We start from the raw sequence: 22,421 nt of genomic DNA on the forward strand, positions 1-22,421 counted from the left end.
AACTTTACATGGATAATAGTTTAAGCTTTATAGGCATCTGACTGTACCTCATCTAAGGCTCGCCATGACTCTTATATTTATTCAGTTTCTTGTAGCTTTTGTTCTTGTAGCTCTCTGGCATTTTCCTTTTGCACAGGTAGCTGTAACCAGAGAAAAAAGGTTGGACCCATGTTGTGAAAAATTCCAGGGAAAAAAAGCAATGTCTACATGAAGTGAAGCAGGTGACGAATCCTCTATCAGAAAACTTACATAGTGCACCTTTAACATAACTTTATGTATTTTAAAAAATGTAATTCTTATTATACTTGTATTTGTCTTAATATGCCTGTGCAGTACTTTGGAGCTTGTCATGTTTATAAAATGTGCTATATACTAGTAAATAGTGGATTGTCATGAGCTCATTGGGAAAATAAAGTCTCTCAAATTCTAACTATTGTAGAAATATGCATACAGTAAATGTGAGTGTATATATATATAAAAGAATAGATGGAGACCCAGTGAAAGTAGCAGTTCACAATTTATTTACTGAATAAATTTGGACAAAACACAAGAATCTGTTACAATACAATCAGAACATGTGAGGCAGATATACCACCATGCACCTCCTCCCTCCATGAAACTAAAGGACTAAACATAGCACCAAATCAGCACCAACTGAAAGAACAGAGCTCAGTCTACAAAACCAGTAAAGCAATAGTCGGGATTATTGAAAAAGCAACTCAGAAAGTAGCAAATTTAACATGTTTACGTTGAAATTTTGTAAGAAAAACAAGCTCCCCCCTCCCTCCCTTCCTCCCCGTGAGGCGAGCTATAGCATCCATGGGGTACATGCCATGACTAGATTAAAAAACACAACTGAAGAACATTGAAATACGACCAAAAGTCCACTGTACTCTGTATTCTGAGATCACAGGACCTACGCAGGCATAGAAAAGTAAAGGTCCTACAGCCAGAATCAACTGAACATCTGCGCCAGGTTTGAACAGAAAGAATTGCGAGAAAACTGGCACAGAAAAGTCTGATACAAAACTTCAGACAGACCTCGCCTGTCTTGTGTCGAGATATTGCCTACATTATACATGAAAAAGGAATCTCCGAAGAAAGAAAACCCTGCAATGTACTTAGATTTAAATATATATATATTTATTTTATATATTTATATATCACTGTTACAATTTAAATAAATGTTTTGCTCTTTTGTTTCTACAACTGAAGAATTCATTTAAATAAGAGGAAGCTAATTTCATAGAGGTTGAACTGTCCATTCACTAACACAGTAAGTGCATGATGTTTTTTTGGGTTAATCAGGAAACCGTTGAGTGAGCTTTGGGAGTGACGAAGGCAGCTTTCATGACTGGATAGTACTGAAAACAACTCAAAACAGACAGATGAAGAAGTAAAAATGAACTGAAAATACTTATGTTAATGATTCAAAGAACAAAACATTAAAATATAACTTCAACGAAATGAGATTAGCCATGTTGATGACGACGTTGGTCTGCGGACACTAAAAGAAAACGCAATGGAAAAGGTGCGGTGCTGCAGTTGGTCAGCTTTATTTCTTCTTCTCCTTTCGTTTCCCGTCGTTTGTCCCTTCATGCTTTCCATACATAGTGTCAGAAATGGCCAATGAATCTATCTTTAAGAGCACCACATAAACCGAAAACAACAATTGCTACATTTGCGACTTGCATGATTGGTAGCACCCTCCCCCCGTTCAGGCTCAGGCTGGGTGCTGTACCAGGTGACGATTAGATAACATTTGTCAAACCAGGCTCGAGGTTTTCCAATTTAAAAAAGATGGAACGGAAAACAAGATGGAAAAACCTTTATAAAGAGTGACAAACGCTCATCTATTTCTATTTCACTACTCGTTTTGGCCCGGGTGTGCGCTTAGCTTGGCGGGCTGACCTTGGCGATGTCCGATTGTGCTTGGATTGGATGTTTCAAACTCAACTGAAAAACTGCTCCAGCTCCTCCTCCATGTTGACATCAGGCACCGTTTGCTCTTGGTCCCTCTCCGCTTTGCCGTGACCCGTGGCGCCCCCCAGCCCCCCGGAGGAGACGAACCAAGGGTGCGCAAGTATCTCGCGGGACGTTAGCCTTTCGTTTGGCTCGCGACGCAGGATGGAGCGGATCAAGCATTTCGCCTTGGGAGTTAAAGTCTCTGGGATGTTGAAGTGGCCCCGTCTTATTTTGGTGAACAGGGAGCCCGGTTCGATGTCGTGGAATGGATAGCGCCCCACGAGGATGGTGTAGAGCATTACACCCAGGCTCCACACGTCCGCGGCCTTCCCGGAGTAGCTGCCGTTGGCGTTGAGGATCTCGGGGCTGACGTAGGCGGGGCATCCGTGTTTGTCGGACAGGGAGTCGTCGAGACCGTCCAGGATGTACGTGTCCTCCAGGCTCTCCAGCTTCACCAGGTTTCTGCAGAAGACAAAAGAGGAGGAGCTATTTAGTTTATTTTATTTATTGTTGGAAGTGTGTTTTCTGTTAAACACTGTTTTTGCGGGGGAACAGGGACTGACTCTGGTAGTCAAATTTTTATACAGCATCACTCATAGTAGGGGTGTGCAAAAATATCAAAATATCGATAATTCGTATCGTTTAATGTAATGATACAGTATTGATATCGTGGGCTGCTGTATCGTTATATCGCCAAGTCTATTTTTTGGTATATTTTACTAAATTATTTTGTTACAGCTACAGTTTTGTTGCTTGTTTAGAGGAAAAAAACTCATTTATGCAACACATTTGACATGTTTTCAGGATTAAAATGTTTGTTTCATATTAACTTTGCACAAAAAGTGGTTTAACAAAGACTTTTAGTGTCACAGCCATGATTTAGCTATTATTTTTTATTGAACCTTATCAAATTGATTTGAAATATCTCGTATTGAACCGAAAAAGCACTGTATCGAGATATGTATGATATCGTGGCCTCTGTATCGAGGCATGTATTGTATCGGCAGCTTCATAATGATACCCAGCCCTAACTCCTAGTGCTGGGTATCATTAAGAAGTTGCCGATACAATACATGCCTCGATACAGTGCACTTTTGATTCAGTATGATATATATATATATTTTTTAATTGAACTGCATTGAATTGATTTTAAAGTCTAAATCGTGGCTATGATAGTAAAAGTCTTTGTTAAACCACTTCTAGTGCAAAGTTCATATGAAACACAAACATTTTAGTCATCAAAACAGTGAAAATGTCGAATGTGTCGCATAAACGAGTTTCCTTCCTCTAACCAAGCAACAAAACTGTAGCACTGCAACAAAATAATTTAGTAAAATACAGTATACTAAAAAATACTCTTGGCCATATATTGATACAGCAGCCCATGATATCGATACTGTAACTGTCTGACCTCGCAGCATTAGAAATTGTTCGCTTGAAGGTAGGCGAGTACTTTTTTTATTTAACCAATCGCTGTTAGTAGGTCATGATGTTTGTAATGCACCGCTAATGGGGTTAACTGGTATATTAAGCTTTTCCCAAATTAAATCCTCGATCTTGGGATTCGTTGCCAACACAGAATGTATGGATCTTCGCACTTCCGTGTTTTTTTCTTTTTTTGCTGGCTAGAACATTCCAGGAAAAAACAGTAACGTCTACATGGGTCAAGCAGGTGGTGAACCCTGCACCAGAAAAGTTACACAGTGCACCTTTAGGTACAGCTTTGTAAATTGAAACATTCTCATTTTGTCCACTGATCCGAAGGCTGGAGGTTCGAATCCCGCTCTCGACATAAACATTGTTGGTTGAGCAGTCAGATCCACTGACCCACAAGATGAATGCTGTCGTGTCCTTGGGCAAGACACTTAACCTACCTTGCCCACATTGTCTGCGTACACTAGTGTAATGTGTGAGTGAATGGGTGAGTGGTTCCTTGTTGTAAAGAGCTTTGAGTGCCTTGAGGGTGAAAAAGCGCTGTATAAAAATGTGACCATTTACCAAATATTACACATCTTCATTGTTTCCATAACTTTTACAGTATAAATTTAAATACATTTCTGCAAATCACTATTATTCTTGTTTAAACATCTGTCTGAAAAACCCATGTCACCTTTTAAAAAATAGCTGAAAACATTTGGAAAAAGAGACGGTCCACTAAAAGTCTCTCAAATCCCTATAATGTGCCTAATGGTTTTGGATCCTTCCCTTTTGGATATCAGAGGAAGTAGAGCACATAACGCTCAGGGCTTAACTTTGACATTTCCTTTCACCGAGATAAAAGCCCCATCGCGGAACATCTGCGTCGCACAGACAGACTTCCCAAAAAGGCCTCCGCAAAACGAACACAATTATGAACCACTGATCTTCTTAAGTTTCCACAAACTGCCCTAAGACCTGACTGTGCAGATTTACCTTTAAAACAACGTCTCATCTTTCATTTAGAGATCCTGTATCACACACAACTGACTCTTGAGCTTTAGGCCATGTTAGAATGTTGTTACCTTCTCAAAAACAGACATGAACTTGTGTTTTGTTTCATTAACGCATGTTCAATGCTCTGTTCCACCTTGTGATGTCATGAAGCGATAATTTTTATGTTACCTTTTACCTTTAGTTCAATATCGATATATTGTATTGTTTAATGTGATGATACAGTATCGATATATCACCCAGAATATTTTTTGGTATTTTTTACCAAATTATTTTGTTACAGAGCTACAGTTTTATTAGCCTGATTCAGGAGCCGGTTTCACTTCGTAGAAACTGTCAGACCTCGCAGCATTAGGATTCGTTCACTTGAAGGTAGGCGGGTACTTTTTTTATTTAACCAGTTGCTGCTATTTAGTCGCAACGTCTGTAATGCACCACTAACGGGGCTAAGTGGTATATTAAGCTTTTCCCAAATCCCGGAGGAAGAAGGGCAATATTGTCTTTCCCCTTGATAAAATTCACCAAACATTCTCTTTGTTCCGGCTTTAAATCCTCGATCTCAGGAATCGTTGCCAACACTTAATGTATGTCTCTTCCCTGACTGGCTGGTGCCCGGACTCTCATTTCCGGGATTCTTGTAAACCGTCTCGTGTATTCCGATTCCTGAACTAGTTGCTGGAGAGAAATGAAACTGAGTGGAGGCACTAGGTGGCGCCAGTCTGGCTAAAGTTTTGTTGCTTGTTCAGAGGAAAGAAACTGTTCATGCAACACATAATCACTATTTTGATGATTAAAATGTTTGTGTTTCATTTTAACTTTGCACAAGAAGTCGTTTAAACAAAAGACTTTTTAGCATCACATCCATGTTTTAGAATTATTTTTATTGAACCGTATCAAATTAATATGAAATATAATCACATCGAATTGCTAATTGTATCGAGATATGTATCGTATCGGCAACTTCTTAATGATACCTTAATTTTGGGGGATTGTCAATTCCAGGGCTCACGTCATTCAAATGATTCTATTGAAGGTGTACGAAGTGTGATTGAAACAAAACACAACTCCAGGTCTGTCTGTGATGAGGAAACAAACATCTAACAAAGATATAGATCGGAAAATAATGTAAAATGGACCATTGAAATGTGTTATTGGACTAAAGTTTTAGTTAAAAGTTTGACTCAAAAACATTAAAAATGCTCTGTCCGTCCATTGATAATATGCTAATAAAATAGTCCAGCTAATGTTTGTCTTATTGAAATATAATTATTAAGTCAATGGCTAATTAAAAATGACAGATAGACTGGAGCCAATTTGCAGTTACTGATAGCCGGGCTTCCTTGTGGCGCATACATAAAAAGGTCAAGAACTTCACTTTTCTTTTCAGGATAACACCAAACGAAGTGACAGACTGTTGCTATGGTAACAAGAAGTGCTGATCAATATATAAGCCTGTCACGATAATTACTACATCGACTTTTTGTATTTTTGGGGTCAAGTACTTGTGTTAGTAAGTGGAAACTTTTTGTAATTTTCTGTTCTACCATAAGATTTAAGCCGTAAAAGGTTGAATTAATATTGTAGATTTTGGGTTGTTTTTGTGCATTGGGTAACTTTTCTGGTGGAGGGTCCATCAAATGCTTTTCTCCATGGAGATGTTATTGGAAAGTTTCATAGTATGGCATTAAACCTTTCTATCTACATGGAAACCAAACCAGATGAAGTTACAGGTCAGATGTGTGGAGAGGCGACATCGTTTTTCTACGTATTTTTGAGCAATAAAACCCCCATAATTGAGTAAATGTAAAGTCAAGCTGTTTAATGTCATACTGTGGAACATTCTGAGCAGAGCAATTGCCATGGAAACCAGAAGGCGACGAGCCAACAACCGAAACGTTCCACAGTGCACCTTTAAATCTGCTCAGTAGCCTAAAATACTGAAAAAAATCTGAAAAAGTTCTATATTTTTTGAGACTCGTTTCAGAAAATGAAATCCAGATATTATATAGACTTAAGATTTTCTAATATTTTGAAATGGTCTGTATATTTACTTCAACAATACATTCCACTTCCAGATTTGTTATTGTGACAGGCCCAGTACAAGTATTGATATATTAAAACGTTAAGACCAGCAAACACAATAACAGTAAAATCACAGCAGAATAAAAATCAATAAACCGTAATAACACTAAATACTAGGCCTGTCAAGATGAAGACTATATTGACTTGTCGTTCAATATATGAAAGATGGAACAATTATTTTTGAGGTCAGTATTTACGGTGGGTACTTTTTCTTTGTGCTAATGGGGGAGGTTTAGTTCTGGTTTTGTCTTGTGCTACGGTTTGTTTTCAGTTGAAGAGGGTTGAATAAATAACTTCTATGACTCATTCTAGATGGATCTTAACGACCAAAGTATTTCATTCTGCTGTTCTGCTCGTTGGAACACGGAAGACAGTCGGCTTGTTTATTTTAATAAGTCATTTTAGGTGAATATTGCGATTTTTAAAAATGTGCAAATTATAACGGAATGATCCACGGGCCGCATAAATCATAACTATATAAACAGGCTTGAGCACAATGTCTTCTTCACTTGCTATAATTTAAGAGATTGGCATAGACTGTACAGACAAATGGACATGGCTAACCCACTAGACGCAGTGTTCCAAATAGGAAGTGAGCATGGGGACACTTCTGACTCCACTGATTCTGGCTCCAATTGACCTGACATTGAAAAACTGTCACCCTCTCTGTAACTGCTGCAGTGAGCCTGGTCATTTTGGTCTTAAAATATTCATATAACCTGCTCTATAAGACCCTATTTTGCCATTTTGTCTGTAAATAAATTCTTATTCCTGGCTCCAAATTCGCTCCTATAACTCATCGTTTCCCAAAGATTTTGCTTTTGGGTCACCTTGTCTCGATCTGCATGTCAGTCTACAATATACAGTTCTGAAATGTTGAAATGTTAAGACATGTTTTGTATAATTTCTAATCTTTTTGTAATTATTTTATTGATTATTTTGTTCTAATTTTGCTGGTTCAATTGAATGTTGAAAAGAAAAAGAAATATTTTGCATTTAATGTCCAAAAAGATGACTTATGGATCCTTTTATTGCTGCTTCAGTGACTGTTTTTCATTGTTTAAAACTTGAGTAATACTAATTGTTCAGGGACATAATCACTCAGTCAACAATACAATATCCTCATTAATGTTCAATAATGCTCAAATCCAACTTTATTTTGTGATTTACAAATAATGTCTTGACTTGGGTCGAGAAGGTTTGTGATTTTTAAAATATTGGTCATCAGAAAAAAAGCCTGGGAAACACTGCTATAATTGCCAAGCCTCGTGAGCTTCATTGACTGGAGTTGATCACTATGGGTGATGTCACACTCTTAGTCCACTTCTTTGGACAGTTTTAGATGTGTAATGTGTAACTTTGTATGAATTCACTGTGGATCAAGGGTGAGCAGTTCTTTTTTCCAGGGGGCCACATGAGAAACAAAAATTATTATGGAGGGTCAGACTAAAATGCTTAACTCAATTCTGCATATTAATTGTATTTCTTTATTAAAAAAAAAAAAAAAGCAGTAAATAGCACTGTTTTGAAGAGGTGGTTAGGCTGGTCAGTAGGGATGTAACAACAATCGAAATATCGTGATATCTTATCGTCAAAAGTCTCACAATAATATTGTGGGCTATCACAGTATATCGAATCTCAAGTGTCTGCTTAAATGCATTGTTTTCGTGCAGCAACATCTTAAAAAAACTGTGAGAACTACATAGATCATGATCCTTTGCTCCATTTCAATCCGATCTACAAGCTGAAGTAACTTATGAAACACTTTTAAATCTTGATGCACTTGTCCAGGCTAAAAGATGCCAATTTTCAGGAGCAAAAAGAAAGCATGACTACATTCTATGAAATGCATACAAGTTCATGTTAAAACATTGTGCTGAAATTGCATTTTTCTTAAAGTTTCAGGTTGTTCATATTATAATATTTTGGAAAAGAAAGAGTTCATCAATTAAAAAAGATTTCTGTAATACATTTGTGTTTCTCTGCACAAATATTTGAACGTATTATGTATTATGTTATGTTATTATGTGAGAACTTTGACGATACAATATCAAGATATTTTGGTTATTGTTACATCCCTATAAAATATGTTTATTTTGTAATTCCAAATGATTTTAAATGGTCTGGTCAGGGCCATTTGTGGAGCTGGACAATGCCCAAGTCTGGTATAAATTGTATAATATAGTGTAACTCATTAATCAAAAAGAATATGGCGCAGTGGGCCTAGAGTAAAGAGCCAATATCAGAGGCAGCGTCCTTATCTGAGCCAGCTTCCTTATCTCTGTCATACTTCACTGTCCCATAGCTGGACCGCTTAATAGGACATAGCTCCAGTGCAACCCCATCTTCTTCTCCTGTGTGCACTGAGGCAAGAGGCTGAACAAATGAAAGATGAGTCCTGACAGAGCTCTATAGTAAAGGTGACCCAATACACTCTAGTCCATCGCTCTAGCGTTTACCCCGAATCAATTATTTAAGTTGAGGGGGGCACAGACGGGCTCGCGGTCCCGTACGCAGCCAGTGCCAGAGATACGCCGGCCAAGGTCACCAGAGCCAAACACAATGAATGAGACGGATCAGCTTCTCTTTCCACTCCGCAGGCCAAACCATGACATCAGCGCAGAGGGAGAGGTTATCCCGGGGGTGGCGAGCCTCGAGGATTTTCACTCGACATCAGATAGTGCTTATTGCGATTAAACTTGCAATTACGCTTTGTAATCAGGATTGAGTTCACAGAGCACTTTTAAAGCACCCAGAAGTCTTAGTATTCAATGGGACTAGACCAGAACTAAACCGGGACTAAACCGGGACTAAAAACTAAACCTAGGCTAAACCTGGGTATAAACCAGGACTAATCCAGGACTAAAATAAAACTAAAACAAGACTAAACCAGGACTAGACCAGGACTAGACCAGGACTAAAACAGGACTAAAAACTAAACCTAGGCTAAACCTAGATTAAACCTGGGTCTAAACCGGGACTAAACCGGGAGTAAACTGGGAGTAAAAACAGGACTAAAACAGGACTAAAAATTAAACCTGGGACTAAACCTGGGACTAAACCTGGGACTAAACCTGGGACTAAACCTGGGACTAAACCTGGGACTAAACTTGGGACTAAACTTGGGACTAAACTTGGGACTAAACTTGGGACTAAACTTGGGACTAAACTTTGGGACTAAATTTGGGACTAAATTTGGGACTAAATGAAATCCACTTGAAGTTTAAATTTTTCAGGCTTTTTTTGAATGACAGGGTGAAGCAGAGTTGAAGTCTGTTTCTCTGGGACTAAACCTGGACCTGGACCAAAACAGGACTAAAAAAAAAAAAAAGAGTAAATTGAAATACGTAGAGTAAAGATAGGCCAGTATATCAGGCAGATATTTGGACTATTTAGCGCATCAGCAATCGGCCTTAAAACTCCACCACACGCCGAAATTTTGTTTTGGTCCATTTACTGCACACAAGGCTTTTTATTACCACTTTCATACAAAAAGATAACTCCACAAAACCTGACTACAGCTCTCTTATAGGTTTGTGGCATATTTAGGATGCGTTCTTCTCTCAAACAGAAAACAGTCCTTCCCACTTTGTGATGTCGTGTGTGGTGGCACAGGAAGGGTTTTTACACTGGGTTTTTAAAGTCCACACACCTTCACTAGAATCATTTGTATGAATTAATTGCTTATCTCTCCTCAACTAAAGGTAAAAGTAGCTGTTAACATGACATCATAAGGTGCAACAGAGCATTTATTTATTCAAAGGATTACTCCAACACAACTCCAGGTCTGTTTTTGAGGAGGAAACATTCTCAATATTTGACATCGCTTATATATTTACACCAAATGATGTGAAATGGTGAAATATCCAGCACAGAAAGTATAATTTTAATAGTTCTGGATTGAAAACATGCCTAGTTTCCCGCAACACTGAGCTCAGCAGTTATGACTTTCCACCACCACTAGAGGGCAGTGTATGCAAACGTTTGACTGCGCCGCTCACGTTCACATAACAGTGTTTTGCAATGGAAAATCTCTGTATAAATGTTTGACCATCAGAATCAGACTGCATTTAAATGATAGCCACTTCCTCTCCCCAGGGCCAGAGCAGAAGCAGAGCAGGTCTGTTTACCAAATCCTGGCTTTACAAATAATCATAAATCTGTCTTGTAAAATGGAATATATTAAAGGCGCACTGTGTAACTTTTAGATAGAGGGTCCGTCACCTGTTTATTTCTGTGGATATGTCATTGCTCTGCCTGGAATGTTCCACAGTGTGACATTAAACAGCTCTACTTGACATTTATTCAATTATTGGTGGTTTTATAGCTCAAAAAACTGACATTCTGACTGTGTGGGGTTGCCTATCTGTAGATCTGACCTGTAACTTGGTATGGTTTGGTCTCCACATGAGGTTAGAAAGGTTTAATGCCATACTGTTGAACTTCCCAACACAAAAGAACATCTTCAAGGAGAAAAACATCTGACAAATCCTCCAAGAAAAGTTACACAATGCACCTTTAACAAGATCTCTGACATGTCCGCGTCATGTGAACCATCTCCTGGTTTAGTCCTAGTTTAGAGCAGAAAAGTTTAACATTTAAGACAAAGCAACGATATAATATCTGCACGAAGCCTTTGACGGACCCTCCACCCGAAAAGTTACACAATGCAGCTTTAAATGTTATGCTCAAAAATAGCTAGAGGGGAACACGGCAGCTTCTATTTCCTGTAGTCTGCAAAACAAGCAGGCGGGATCACGTGTGTGTGTATTGTGCGATGGAGAATGTACAGTGTAAGGAGATATGCCTCAGGTAATATAGGGCATGCTTTAGCTTTCAAAGGACAAACACTCACACACACACACACACACGGGCAGGATGTGCTGTTAATGCAATGCTGTTGAGAGACTGAGTAAGAACTAAAGAGTGAATATTCTCTAACCACACGAAGCTGAACTCAAACCACAGAGTCCACTGCTCTCAACGTCTGCACCTTACCCTACTGCACTTCAACTGTGGCCCTACTTTAAAGGTCCAATATTATGCAATTTTCTGATCCGTGTTATAATGCCGTTTCCTCGTCACACGTTATTTTGTTTCATTCACACACGTTTAACACACAAAAGCTGCGCATTTAGGCTGAGTTCTTCTCTCAAGCACAAAACATTCGACGCTTTAAGGGTCTTCTGAGACATACTTGACTCTGATTGGTTAAATCCACCTGTCAATCACTCAGAGGCCGACCAATAGTTTTGTCAGCCACTCCAACACATGGTAATACAGTACCGTATTTTCTGCACTATATGGATGGTCTTGATTATAAGACGCACTGTCATTGAATGGTCTATTTTCGAACTTTTTTCACAAATAAACTGCACCGGACTTTAAAGGAAACACAACAGTTGGATGGGTGAGTGGTTTTGTTTGTTTGTGGCGTTCACGGTGACTCTGGGCTTTGTTCAGTTGTGGCGTGTAGGGAGGGTGCTGTCTGGGACCAACGGATTGTCGGCGTGTTCACAGTGACTCAGTTGTTCAGTCGTGTCTAGAAGTGGCACATTGCACTCGCTTTTTCGGTTCGTTCCTCCGTTCCGTTCCTCGTCGGCGTGGAGTGATGAGTGTGGCTGCGGGTGTTTTTCGCCCTGCTGTCTGCTCTGTGCGTGTTTGCGTGCACTGCGGCTTTGTAGTTTACTGAAGTTGTGCTGGGACGCCCGAGTGGATTCGTGTATAGGGCGCTCTGGCTTGCGCAGTCGTTTTTTGAATGTGGTTGGAGGCTTAAGAGCGCGCCCTATAGTAAAATACAGTACATTAAATTCCTCGCATTACAGTTCTCCGTGTTTCCCAGCATTTTGTAGCAAACTATTGGTTTCTGCACAGTAGGGCTGGGTATCATTATGAAGCTGCCGATACGATATATACCTCGATACATAGTCCACGATACGATACATATCTCGATACAGTGCTTTTTCAGTTCAGTACGATATATTTCAAATCAATTCTATACGGTTCAATAAAAAATAAAGGCTAAATCATGGCTGTGACAGAAAAGCCTTTGTTAAACCAGTTTTGGTGCAAAGTTAATATGAAGCACAAACATTTTAATCCTGAAAACAGTGAAAATGTCAAATGTGTCGCATAAATGAGTTTTTTTCCTCTAAACAAGCAACAAAACTGTAGCTGTAACAAAATAATTTAGTAAAATATACAAAAAAATAGACTTGGTGATATATCGATACAGCAGCCCACGATATCAATACTGTATCATTACATTAAATGATACGATATATCGATATTTTGATATTTTTGCACACCTCTACTGCGCAGTCTAATATTCTCCCCTATGGGCTAAAATAAGATGAAAAATATACGACAAATACTACATTTACTGTAAGTAGTATGCTTCTAAAAGTCGAGAAGTAGCTGTTTAAAGATCAAATAGATGCAACTAAACTAAAACGTAGCGGTTATACTGGCAAATTTGGAGCCGAATTCCATTTTAGGAATAGGAAACGATGAAATGGCGAAATAAAAAACACCAGGATCAAGTAGAGCGGGTTAATACGAACATTTTAAGACCAAAATAAGAGGTGAGGCGTGACAGTTTTTCAGTGTAAAGTGAATTGGAGCGAGAGTTGGAGACTGAAGCGCACCCATGCTCACTTCCTATTTGGACGGCTATTTATACAGGTTATGGTTGCCCCAGATATTTGACACAGATAGTTAATTTAAATGGAATAGTGTGGAGCATTCTAGGCAAAGCAAAAACACGTAAGACTCTCCACCAGAAAAGTTACATAGTGAACATTTAAAGGTGCATTGTGTAACTTTTTTGTTGAGGGTCTGGCATCTGTTTATTTCTATGGAGATGTCACTGGTCTGTCTGGAATGTTCCACAGTATGACAGTAAACAGCTCTACCCTTTCATTTATTCAATTACAGGTGGTTTTATAGCTCAAAAATACCTAGAAAAACAGATATTCTGAATGAGCGAGGTCGCCTCTCCACAGATCTGACCTGTAACTTGGTCTGGTTTGGTCTGGTCTCCAGGAAGACAGAAACCAATAACATCTCCCCTAAGAAAAACATCTGACTGACTCTCCACCATAAAAGTTACACAACACACCTTTAAATACACAAACCTACGTCAAACACTCACCTCTCCTCATTCTTGAAGACAAATTTTCTGAGTTTTAGGTCTCGTAGGACCAGTCCATTGTCATGGCAGTGTGCTACAGCGGATACTATCTGGTGGAACAGTCTGGCAGCCTCTTCTTCTGGCAGCTTCTTACAGGTGCGGACGAAAGAGTGCATGTCCCCGTGACTCCTCTCGAAGAACACATAGGCCCTGGTTTCGCCCAGAAGGATCTCCAGGATTTGGTTTATGTGTTGGTGCTGTCCCAGGGCGAAGTAGGCCGCCAGAGACTCCTGGTACCGGCCAACGTCGAAGACCTGAAGAAAGGAGAAAAGGAATAGAGTTAGTGGAGGTGAAATACATCAGATTTTAGTGTTTCGATTATTTAGAGAAGAATTATTTACAATGATTCACGATAACTGACACTATGACCAAACAACTGTGGAAACCAAGGCTATGTTTACAACACTAAGATCGATATTTAAAGTCTGTCTTGTGAACTTTAAGTCATGTTATAATGTTGTTACCTGGAGTTGTGTTTTGTTTCATTCACACGTTTGAGTAACCCTTTATTATTAGTCTGTCTACATCTCCAAAGCTCCAAATGCTCCGTTCCGTCTTGTGATGTCATACACTGGTAGCTTTCAAGTTAACAGCTACCGTTTACATTTTGTCTAGTAAAGATTGCAAATTCCAGAGCTGAAATCACCCAAATGATTCTAGGAAATGTGTATGGAGTTTAAAAACACCGGAGCACTTCCTGTATTAACACATGACATCACAAGAAGGAACAGAGTGTTGTCTGTTTCAGAAAAGAACTCAGCCTAAATATGCAGCTTTTGTAAGTTAAAACACGAACATGAACACACAACTCCAGATGTTTTTGTGATAAGGAAACATTGCAACATAGATGAGAAATTGGTGTAATATAGACTCTTTAATACAATTTATGGAGATATTTTTTACTGATCAAAAAAACATAAGTTACAAATTAAATATAGTTATATCTATGAATATAAGACAATACTACATGCGTAAAGTATCATTTGTATTACCAATTTGTGTTCAGTTTGTTTTTAGATTATGAGTTCCACCATAGTTTACTGTATTAATGGGAAACACTGCATCTCTTTCATTCATTGTTTAATTAATCAATAGCACCAGTCATCTACAATGTGAACAGCTTCATAAAATCAATGTTAATGTAATAAACAGGCAGTTAAAAAGGTCACTTCATTATTCTGTTTTTTCTGAAATTCATGATTTTTCTAATATTTTCGTGTTCTTTCAGTTTAAAGCTCCTGGGTAGAGCTGTACAATTTGAAATTATTGGTAATATAATGTTATAATGCCACCAAAAACAACTAAATATCTTTTGAAAGAGAAAATTATTACATTATTATTTGTTAAACCACCACAATCATGTTCTGAAATGCTTTTTTCAGTTTTCTCAAATGTTAAAGGAGCCATATTACGCCATTTTTCTGATTTGTTATAATGTTTCTTCCTCACAGACATACCCAGAGTTGTATTTTGTTTCATACATACATTTTTTAAGGTCAAGTTTTTTTCTCTCAAACCAAAAAAAACTCTGTTCCACCTTGTGATGTCATGAGGTAACAAAGAAAGCGCTCCACTGTCTCCACTTTTTAAACTCCACACACCTTCACTTGAATTATTTGGATCATTTCAGCCCCAGAATTGCCAATTTCTACTAAACTAAATGTAAAATGTAGCTGTTAACTTCAAAACTACCGCTTCATGACATCACAAGGTGGTACAGAGCGTTTGGAGATTTTTAGATGTAGACTTGAATGAAACAAAACAACTCTAGGTCTGTTTCTGAGGAAGTAACAACATTCTAACATGACATAAACCTTACAAGAGTCAAATTTTGATAAATACAGGCCCTTTAAAATCTACATTGTGGAATGGATGTAATCACAAGTGGAACATTTGTCCAAAACTTCGCTATCCGATATCCTTCCCAAATTTTTCAGACCCCAAATCGGAGGTTGAACCATGATTTATGGACCTAATCATCTTATTAAATGGTCGTCTTGAGGTCACTGTAAAAGGGGGAAATGGAACATGCGGTAAGAACTGAATATTTTCCATTTCATTCGTGGAGAAAGGCCAGAGCGAGCATATTTTGTAACGCCAAAAAAGCAGACTACTCGATGTCTTTGTTAAAACGGACTGGCAAGTTTCACACATTGTTTGGAGATTCGTGTAGTTGCTCTGAGGCCTGGTTGGCACTACCTTTTTGTTTCCATAGTAACCCCCCATTGACTTTCAGCACACTCGGTACAGGTGAAGCACTTTACAGTCAATACAAAGACTCCATCTGGCTCGATCTCATAGGCTACTCTCTGCTCGCTCGGGTCTACGCTGGATTTTCCTTTCAAATATGAATGAAACGAAGAAATAAATGCAAAACAAAAAATCTGCTTTGCACATTTTTCGATAAAGGGTTGCCTATTTGAGAAGAGTGATCAGTTTTGTGAAATTGAAATGCATTAAAAGTGCATTTTTTTAAGTTTCTGGTGGAGCGTCTGTCAAATGCTTTTCTCCAGTATGGCGTTAAACCTTTCTATCTTCATGGAGACCAAACCAGACCAAGTTACAGGTCAGATCTGTGGAGAGGCGACCCCGCTCACAGTCAGAATGCTTGTTTTTCACTGTATTTTTGAACAGTAGTTTAATAGATGTGTAAAGTAGAGCTGTTTAATGTTGTACAAAGTGCACAATTTAACATTTTCTGACATAAATTAAGTCAGGATTTAGGAAAAGTAATGGCAGAATATATGAACTAATTCCTATAACCCTACTGCCTTCATGAACTGTATAAAAATCAAAAAATAAACAACTTGTACATACACTATAGCAGGCATTCCCAACATGACCCAAATCTGAGCCCCTGAAGATTTTCAGGGCGTCCCCAGGGTTTCGTAGAAGATCAATCCAGACTAGATTGTGTGAATTTTAATGAAGCTACGGCATGTTAATTGGCGATGTAAAAATGTATAATGACGTTATAATGTTTTGAGACGTCTTTTAGACCAGAAAATAATGATGTTTTTCTTATTATAAAACCGAACAACGTGGGGGTCGCCAGCATATTCACGGGTGAAATAGGGGTCACTGCTGTGTTTATGGTTAATAGATAAATTGATTAGTTGTCGTTGAAGGCATGATACAGAGGCGCAGCTAGTGACTATTCAAAATGATTCTGTAGAATGCAATTAATCTATAACCCCACACGAGAATCAACAACAAAAATCTACATAAAGAAAGAGCAAAAATACACGAAATTGCATTGGTTTCCTTTCGAGATAGACCGATATATGGGACCGATATTTGCCCTGTTTAGAGTATCAGGTATCGGTCGTAAATCTCCAGGAGAGGCCGATATTTTATATTTTATTTGGCCAAACCCCCAGCTTTAATATGCAAGAAAAATATGAGCACAAAGCTTTATTTGAACACTTACCAAAAGGGGGTACTGCAAAAATGTGACTAGACTGAACTCCTACACAGTTTGTAGTAAAAAAATAAAAGGTTGTGAATGAGAATTTAAATTTGATAATTTGAGAAAAATTACCCAAATCGGCCCAAAAATATCAGTAGGTGTTCTAAACAAACCAGAGGAACCAAATCAGTATAAGCTATGAAAAAAATGCTTTTTTTTTCAAATGTAAGTTAGTGAATTTTGGTCTTTGGTCTTAAAAATCACATTAATTAATCAACATATGAAAAAAAATATTGCTTATATGCATCTTATCTCATCTGGTGCATTGCAAAGTGGAGATAATTTAAGCTTTTATTTCCTGCATAAAGATTAAAATGTCAAAGAGTATCCTGCTGCACACACGGAAAATGCATTACAGCCTCTGCCATACAAGTAATGTCTAAATAAAAATCCAGAATAGCACGAGGAGAGAGAGAGAGGGAGAGAGGGAGGGAGTGTAGAAAGAGAGAGAGAGGGAGTGCGAGGAGAGGGAGTGTGCGCGGCCGGGTTACTCACTCCTTTGTCAACGTTACATCATGCAACCCAAACCACGCAGCTCTCCTCGCTCCATTCACTTTTTCCACTGGGCTTCTGTGCCAGCTCTCTATTTACAATTTGAGTAATTATTAAAAAGCACACGAGGCAGGTCGGTTATGAAACTCAACACGTAGACCTGGTTTAGTGTCGGATCTGACCTATTTTGGATCCGAGTTTGAGTCCTGGTTTAGAACATGGGGATAGTCCTGGTTCAGTCCTGGTTTAGTCCCTGGTGTACATATAATATCATACTATTATAATCCAGGTCTAGTCCCTGGTTTAGTCCCTGGTTTACATATTAGATCATACTATTTCAGACCTGGCTTTAGACCCTGGCTTTAGACCCTGGCTTTAGACCCTGGCTTTAGACCCTGGCTTTAGACCCTGGCTTTAGACCCTGGCTTAGTTTCAGGTATAGACCAGGTTTACATCTCAATTACAATCCTGGTTTAGACTTTGTCTAGTCTCTGGTCTACATATTATACACTATTTATAATCCTTGTTTTAGTCCCTGGTTTAGTCCCCGGTTTACATCCCTATAATCCTGGTTTAGACCTGGTCTGCATATTATATACCATTATAGTCCCTGGTCTAGTCCCTGGTCTAGTCCCTGGTCTAGTCCCTGGTCTAGTCCCTGGTCTAGTCCCTGGTCTAGTCCCTGGTCTAGTCCCTGGTCTAGTCCCTGGTCTACATATTTTACTACTTTAATCTTGGTTTTAGTCCCTGGTTTTAGTCCCTGGTTCAGTAGTCCTAGTCAGTTAGTCCTAGTTTAGTAGTCCTAGTTTAGTAGTCCTAGTTTAGTAGTCCTAGTTTAGTAGTCCTAGTTTAGTAGTCCTAGTTCAGTCGTTTCCCTCCACACGGTGAGCTCATGTGTACAGTTGCATTACATCGTGGTTAAAATACTGCCTTGGTGTTTTGCATTACTTTAAATGGTTAATCCCACGTATAGTTCAAAGTATTTAATCTATTTGGTTTGCATAGAGCGACGTGGTATTTGCGTATCGCCTACACTCATTAGAATGACATGTGGCTAATCCTTCATTTCAATAAACAAAATTAGAGGTTACATTTTTGCATTGACACTTTGCATTGCAGAATTTACCTAAGCAATTCCCATATATATTCAAATGCAAATATTAAAGTATCGAACACTTCATCGCGGTATGCAGATTTTGCGGATAATATTACATAGGTTTCTTACTGTTAGTAATAAGTTGTAACATTTTCAGTGATGGGAAGAATACTTTGGAAATGTATTTGGCAACAGAATACTGAACAACCAAATTAAGTGGTATTTCGTAATCTATTTTGATACGCGTTCCAATCAGAGCATTGTATTCTGAATACTCTGAGTACTTTTACACCAAGTTCTATTACATTAGTGTAAAAAACATGATCTACAATTAAAAACATCTTTATTTTTGTTGCATTTTCTGATACGGATTAATTTATGTTCAATTAGAGACGAAAAATGGCACATGCACACAGTGTAAGAATGCAAAAACAGTCAAAATTTCTCATTAATATGATGCAATTCAAAACCAAAATTGCATTTATGAAGTACAGTTATGTATTTCTTTTAATTTAGGTGAGCAAGTGTAATTTGAATACCTCCAAATTAGAGTAACTGTAAAAAAAAAAAAACTGTAATAATGAGTATCCAAAGTGCGTATTTTGTTGCACTTTTTGATGTGCATTAATTTATGTCCGATTAGAGACGAAAAATGGCACATGCACATGCAAAAATTGTCTATATTTCTCATTAATATGATGCAATTCAAAACCAACATTACATTTATGAAGTACAGTTATGTATTTTAGGTAAGTACCTGTAATCTGAATACCTCCAAATTAGAGTAACTGTATAAAAAAAAACTGTAAATATGAGTATCCAAAGTATGTATTTTGTTGCACTTTTTGATATTCATTAATTTATGTCCAATTAGAGATGAAAAATGGCACATGCACATGCAAAAATTGTCTATATTTCTCATTAATATGATGCAATTCAAAACCAAAATTGCATTTATGTTTAATTTAGGTAAGTAACTGTAATCTGAATACCTCCAAATTAGAGTGACTGTAAAAAAAAACTGTAAAAATGAGTATCCAGAGTGCGTATTTTGGGTACATGTACTCAGTTACTTCTCAATCCTGCTTGTCAATGCCACGTATAGTCATTGAAGGTTGCATAAGGTAGAGCCTGGTAGATTTCTCAGATTGCCTACTCACTTTACATATGAGCTCTTCCCCGCTGTGCAGGTGGGCGGCTCTGAAAACGTGGTCTCCCTCCAATGGTTCCAACAAAAGGTAATCCCCGATCCGGGAGATACAGTGGGAAGAGTCGGGGGTCTCGGGCGGACTTGGCGATCCGAGGTTGGGGCTGAAACTCTCTGTAGTCCTTAGACAAGATAATTCTTCAAAATCGTGCGTTTTGTGTCGCGATCTCCCATAACGTGAAATGTTAATAGGATTTGACCTTTGTATGTTCATGAGGAATGGTGAAAGAGCTCCACAAAATCGCTTGGCTTGCCTCGTTTGCGTCCTGATGCAATGTCAGACACCGAGCCAAACTTTGAATAAACAAGTAAATAAATGGATAAACTAGACTTTCCTCAAATGGAAAATATGCACGCTAATATCTGCACGTTGGCAAATAGGAAGTCATTCACAAAGTACGCGTAATTTCATGTGCAATCCGGCTATAAACTTGATTCCTTTGTGATCGATTTAACATAAAAGACCAGGATTAAACTACTACTGGCCCTGTCCACTACGCTTTACAGACCTGCTGCAATTTCATTAACAAAAAACAGTTCGATCAACGACGGAAAATCTTAAACAAAGGCTACAAAAAGTCAATTTCTACAATGAATGAAGCGAGAATCTCCTTCGCTAGCTTATTTTGCAGGAATTTTATGGCACGTTTCGTAAAATCGAAACAATTTCACGTATGCAGCTTGCGAGTACGACCATCACCCGCAAGCAAACTAGGTCTAGGAGGTTTTTTTCTTTAGATAATGTTACGTAAATCGACAGACAAACTGTGCCAGCAGGTGCAGAGCTAACCACCTAGCCTCTTTTGCTAAACTAGTACTAGGTCAGTGCACGGCCTCGTTCCAGCAGATCGTATTATCCATGCACGGGAATTGTCATCTACCACAGCGGCAAAAAAGCGCATCGGAAAACGCAGTTGTTCTTTGTGCGCGCCGAGTCCTTTTTGGCCGGTTTCTTGTTGAAATGGAAGAAAAATATCGTGCGTTTTCGTTGGTTCTGGTGTGGCGAGGTTTGGAAAGGATATAAAGGGATAACGGCCAACTTTTCCAGGCCTATCCCGGTGGTTTAGCAGGACATCCTCTCCCTGTGTCGTGGTGCTGCTTCTTACGTGGCTGGGGAAACTAGTCCATTCAGAGGCTGCACGCACACACTGCGCCTGTTCCGAGCGGAGAGAAAGCCCAGTGCCTGCGGACGCACGGAGGAGGGGTTCTACCAAATGAGGCTGGATGACTCTAGAGAGGTTTTTATAGTAACTGAGCCGTGGAGGAAGCAGCCGCCATCTTAGGACAGTATGGTAAAGCTAAAGTGATACAAGATGACCCATTTTTTGTACGATTTTTACAGCATTTGCAACTTAACTGGGAAACTCTTGGCTTTTTGGTGATTGGTAATAATAAAATTGTGAATTTATAGTAACTGAGCCGTGGAGGAAGCAGCCGCCATCTTAGGACAGTATGATAAAGCTATATTCCAACAAGATGACCCATTTTTTGTACGATTTTTACAGCAATTACAAATTAACTGGGAAACACTTAGCTTTTTGGTGATTGGTAATAATAAAATTATGAAATGAGTGCGTAGTGAAGGAAAATTGTTCTGGACTCGGCACATTCATGACTAACATGAGTCAGTATAGTCACACTTTCTTTGTGTTTTGGTCATTTTTAAGCAGCTTTTCTGTATTTTACCTAAACAAATTATACATTTATGCCTCTTTACTGTTAGCAGATGTCAGATTGGTCAAAAATAGGGACATTTGGTACAATTCTTGTATAAAACTAGGACAAATCTTTTGGATACATCTGCTGGGACAAGGGACCTAGGCCTCGAAACTGGGACTGTCCCAAGTAAATAGGGACATTTGATCACCTTACTCATGCGTGTATTAACACTTTTTCAATTTATATAGTAACCCTGCAGTGGTGAAAGCAGCCGCCATCTTGGGACAGTAAAGTAAAGTAAAGTTATATTCCAACAAGATGACCTATTTTCTGTATTTTTGCTTTCTGTTTTTTTTTTTTTTTTTTTTTTTTGTTTTGTTTTACAGAAATTACACTTTAAATCCAGTTTAATGCGAAAATAATGTTTGTCTCATGCTTGCAATAACCCTTTTTTTTTGCCATGGAGAAAGTGGCGACCATCTTGGGACAGTATTAAAGCTATATTCCAACATGATGACTCACTTTCTGTAGGATTTTTTTTTTTTTTTTTTTTTTACAGAAATTACAATTTGAGTCCATTGTAACACAAAATTAATGTTTGATTCATGCTTGCAATAACACTTTTTCAGTTTATTTATTAATAAGCCTGCTCTGAATCTTGGAACAGTATGGAAACGCTATAGTCCAACAAGGTGACCCACTTTCTGTACTACTAGTAGTAGTAGTAGTAGTTGCAGTTACAACTTAAATCTAGTCTAACACAAAATTAGTCCTTGCAATATTTTTTGTCTATACTGTTACATTGTGAACTGTGTGGACTGTATGCAGG

General features: G+C 38.4%; 1 protein-coding gene across 1 annotated transcript; it reads right to left on the reverse strand.

Moving 5' to 3' along the window:
* Positions 1–498: 498 nt before the first annotated feature.
* On the reverse strand, positions 499–21,142 carry trib2 (tribbles pseudokinase 2). The gene is made up of 3 exons (XM_020931247.2): positions 19,887–21,142; positions 13,631–13,923; positions 499–2,427 (listed from the first exon to the last, which is right to left on the reverse strand). Exons 1-3 carry the CDS (start codon positions 20,145–20,147, stop codon positions 1,953–1,955), a joined length of 1,029 nt encoding a protein of 342 aa, XP_020786906.1. The 5' UTR covers positions 20,148–21,142; the 3' UTR covers positions 499–1,952.
* Between the last annotated feature and the right edge of the window lie 1,279 nt (positions 21,143–22,421).

This window comes from Boleophthalmus pectinirostris, unplaced genomic scaffold (genome assembly GCF_026225935.1).
Source record: "Boleophthalmus pectinirostris isolate CB_2022bp ecotype Guang Dong unplaced genomic scaffold, ASM2622593v1 HiC_scaffold_13, whole genome shotgun sequence".
Lineage (NCBI taxonomy): Eukaryota > Metazoa > Chordata > Actinopteri > Gobiiformes > Gobiidae > Boleophthalmus > Boleophthalmus pectinirostris.

Coding starts and splice junctions, on each gene's coding strand:
- trib2 (XM_020931247.2), bottom strand. CDS start 20,147: ATGAACATACAAAGGTCAAATCCTATTAACATTTCACGTTATGGGAGA. Junction 13,924..19,886: donor GGGAAGAGCTCATATGTAAA/GTGAGTAGGCAA, acceptor TCCTTTCTTCAG/GTCTTCGACGTTGGCCGGTA. Junction 2,428..13,630: donor GTCTTCAAGAATGAGGAGAG/GTGAGTGTTTGA, acceptor TGTCTTCTGCAG/AAACCTGGTGAAGCTGGAGA.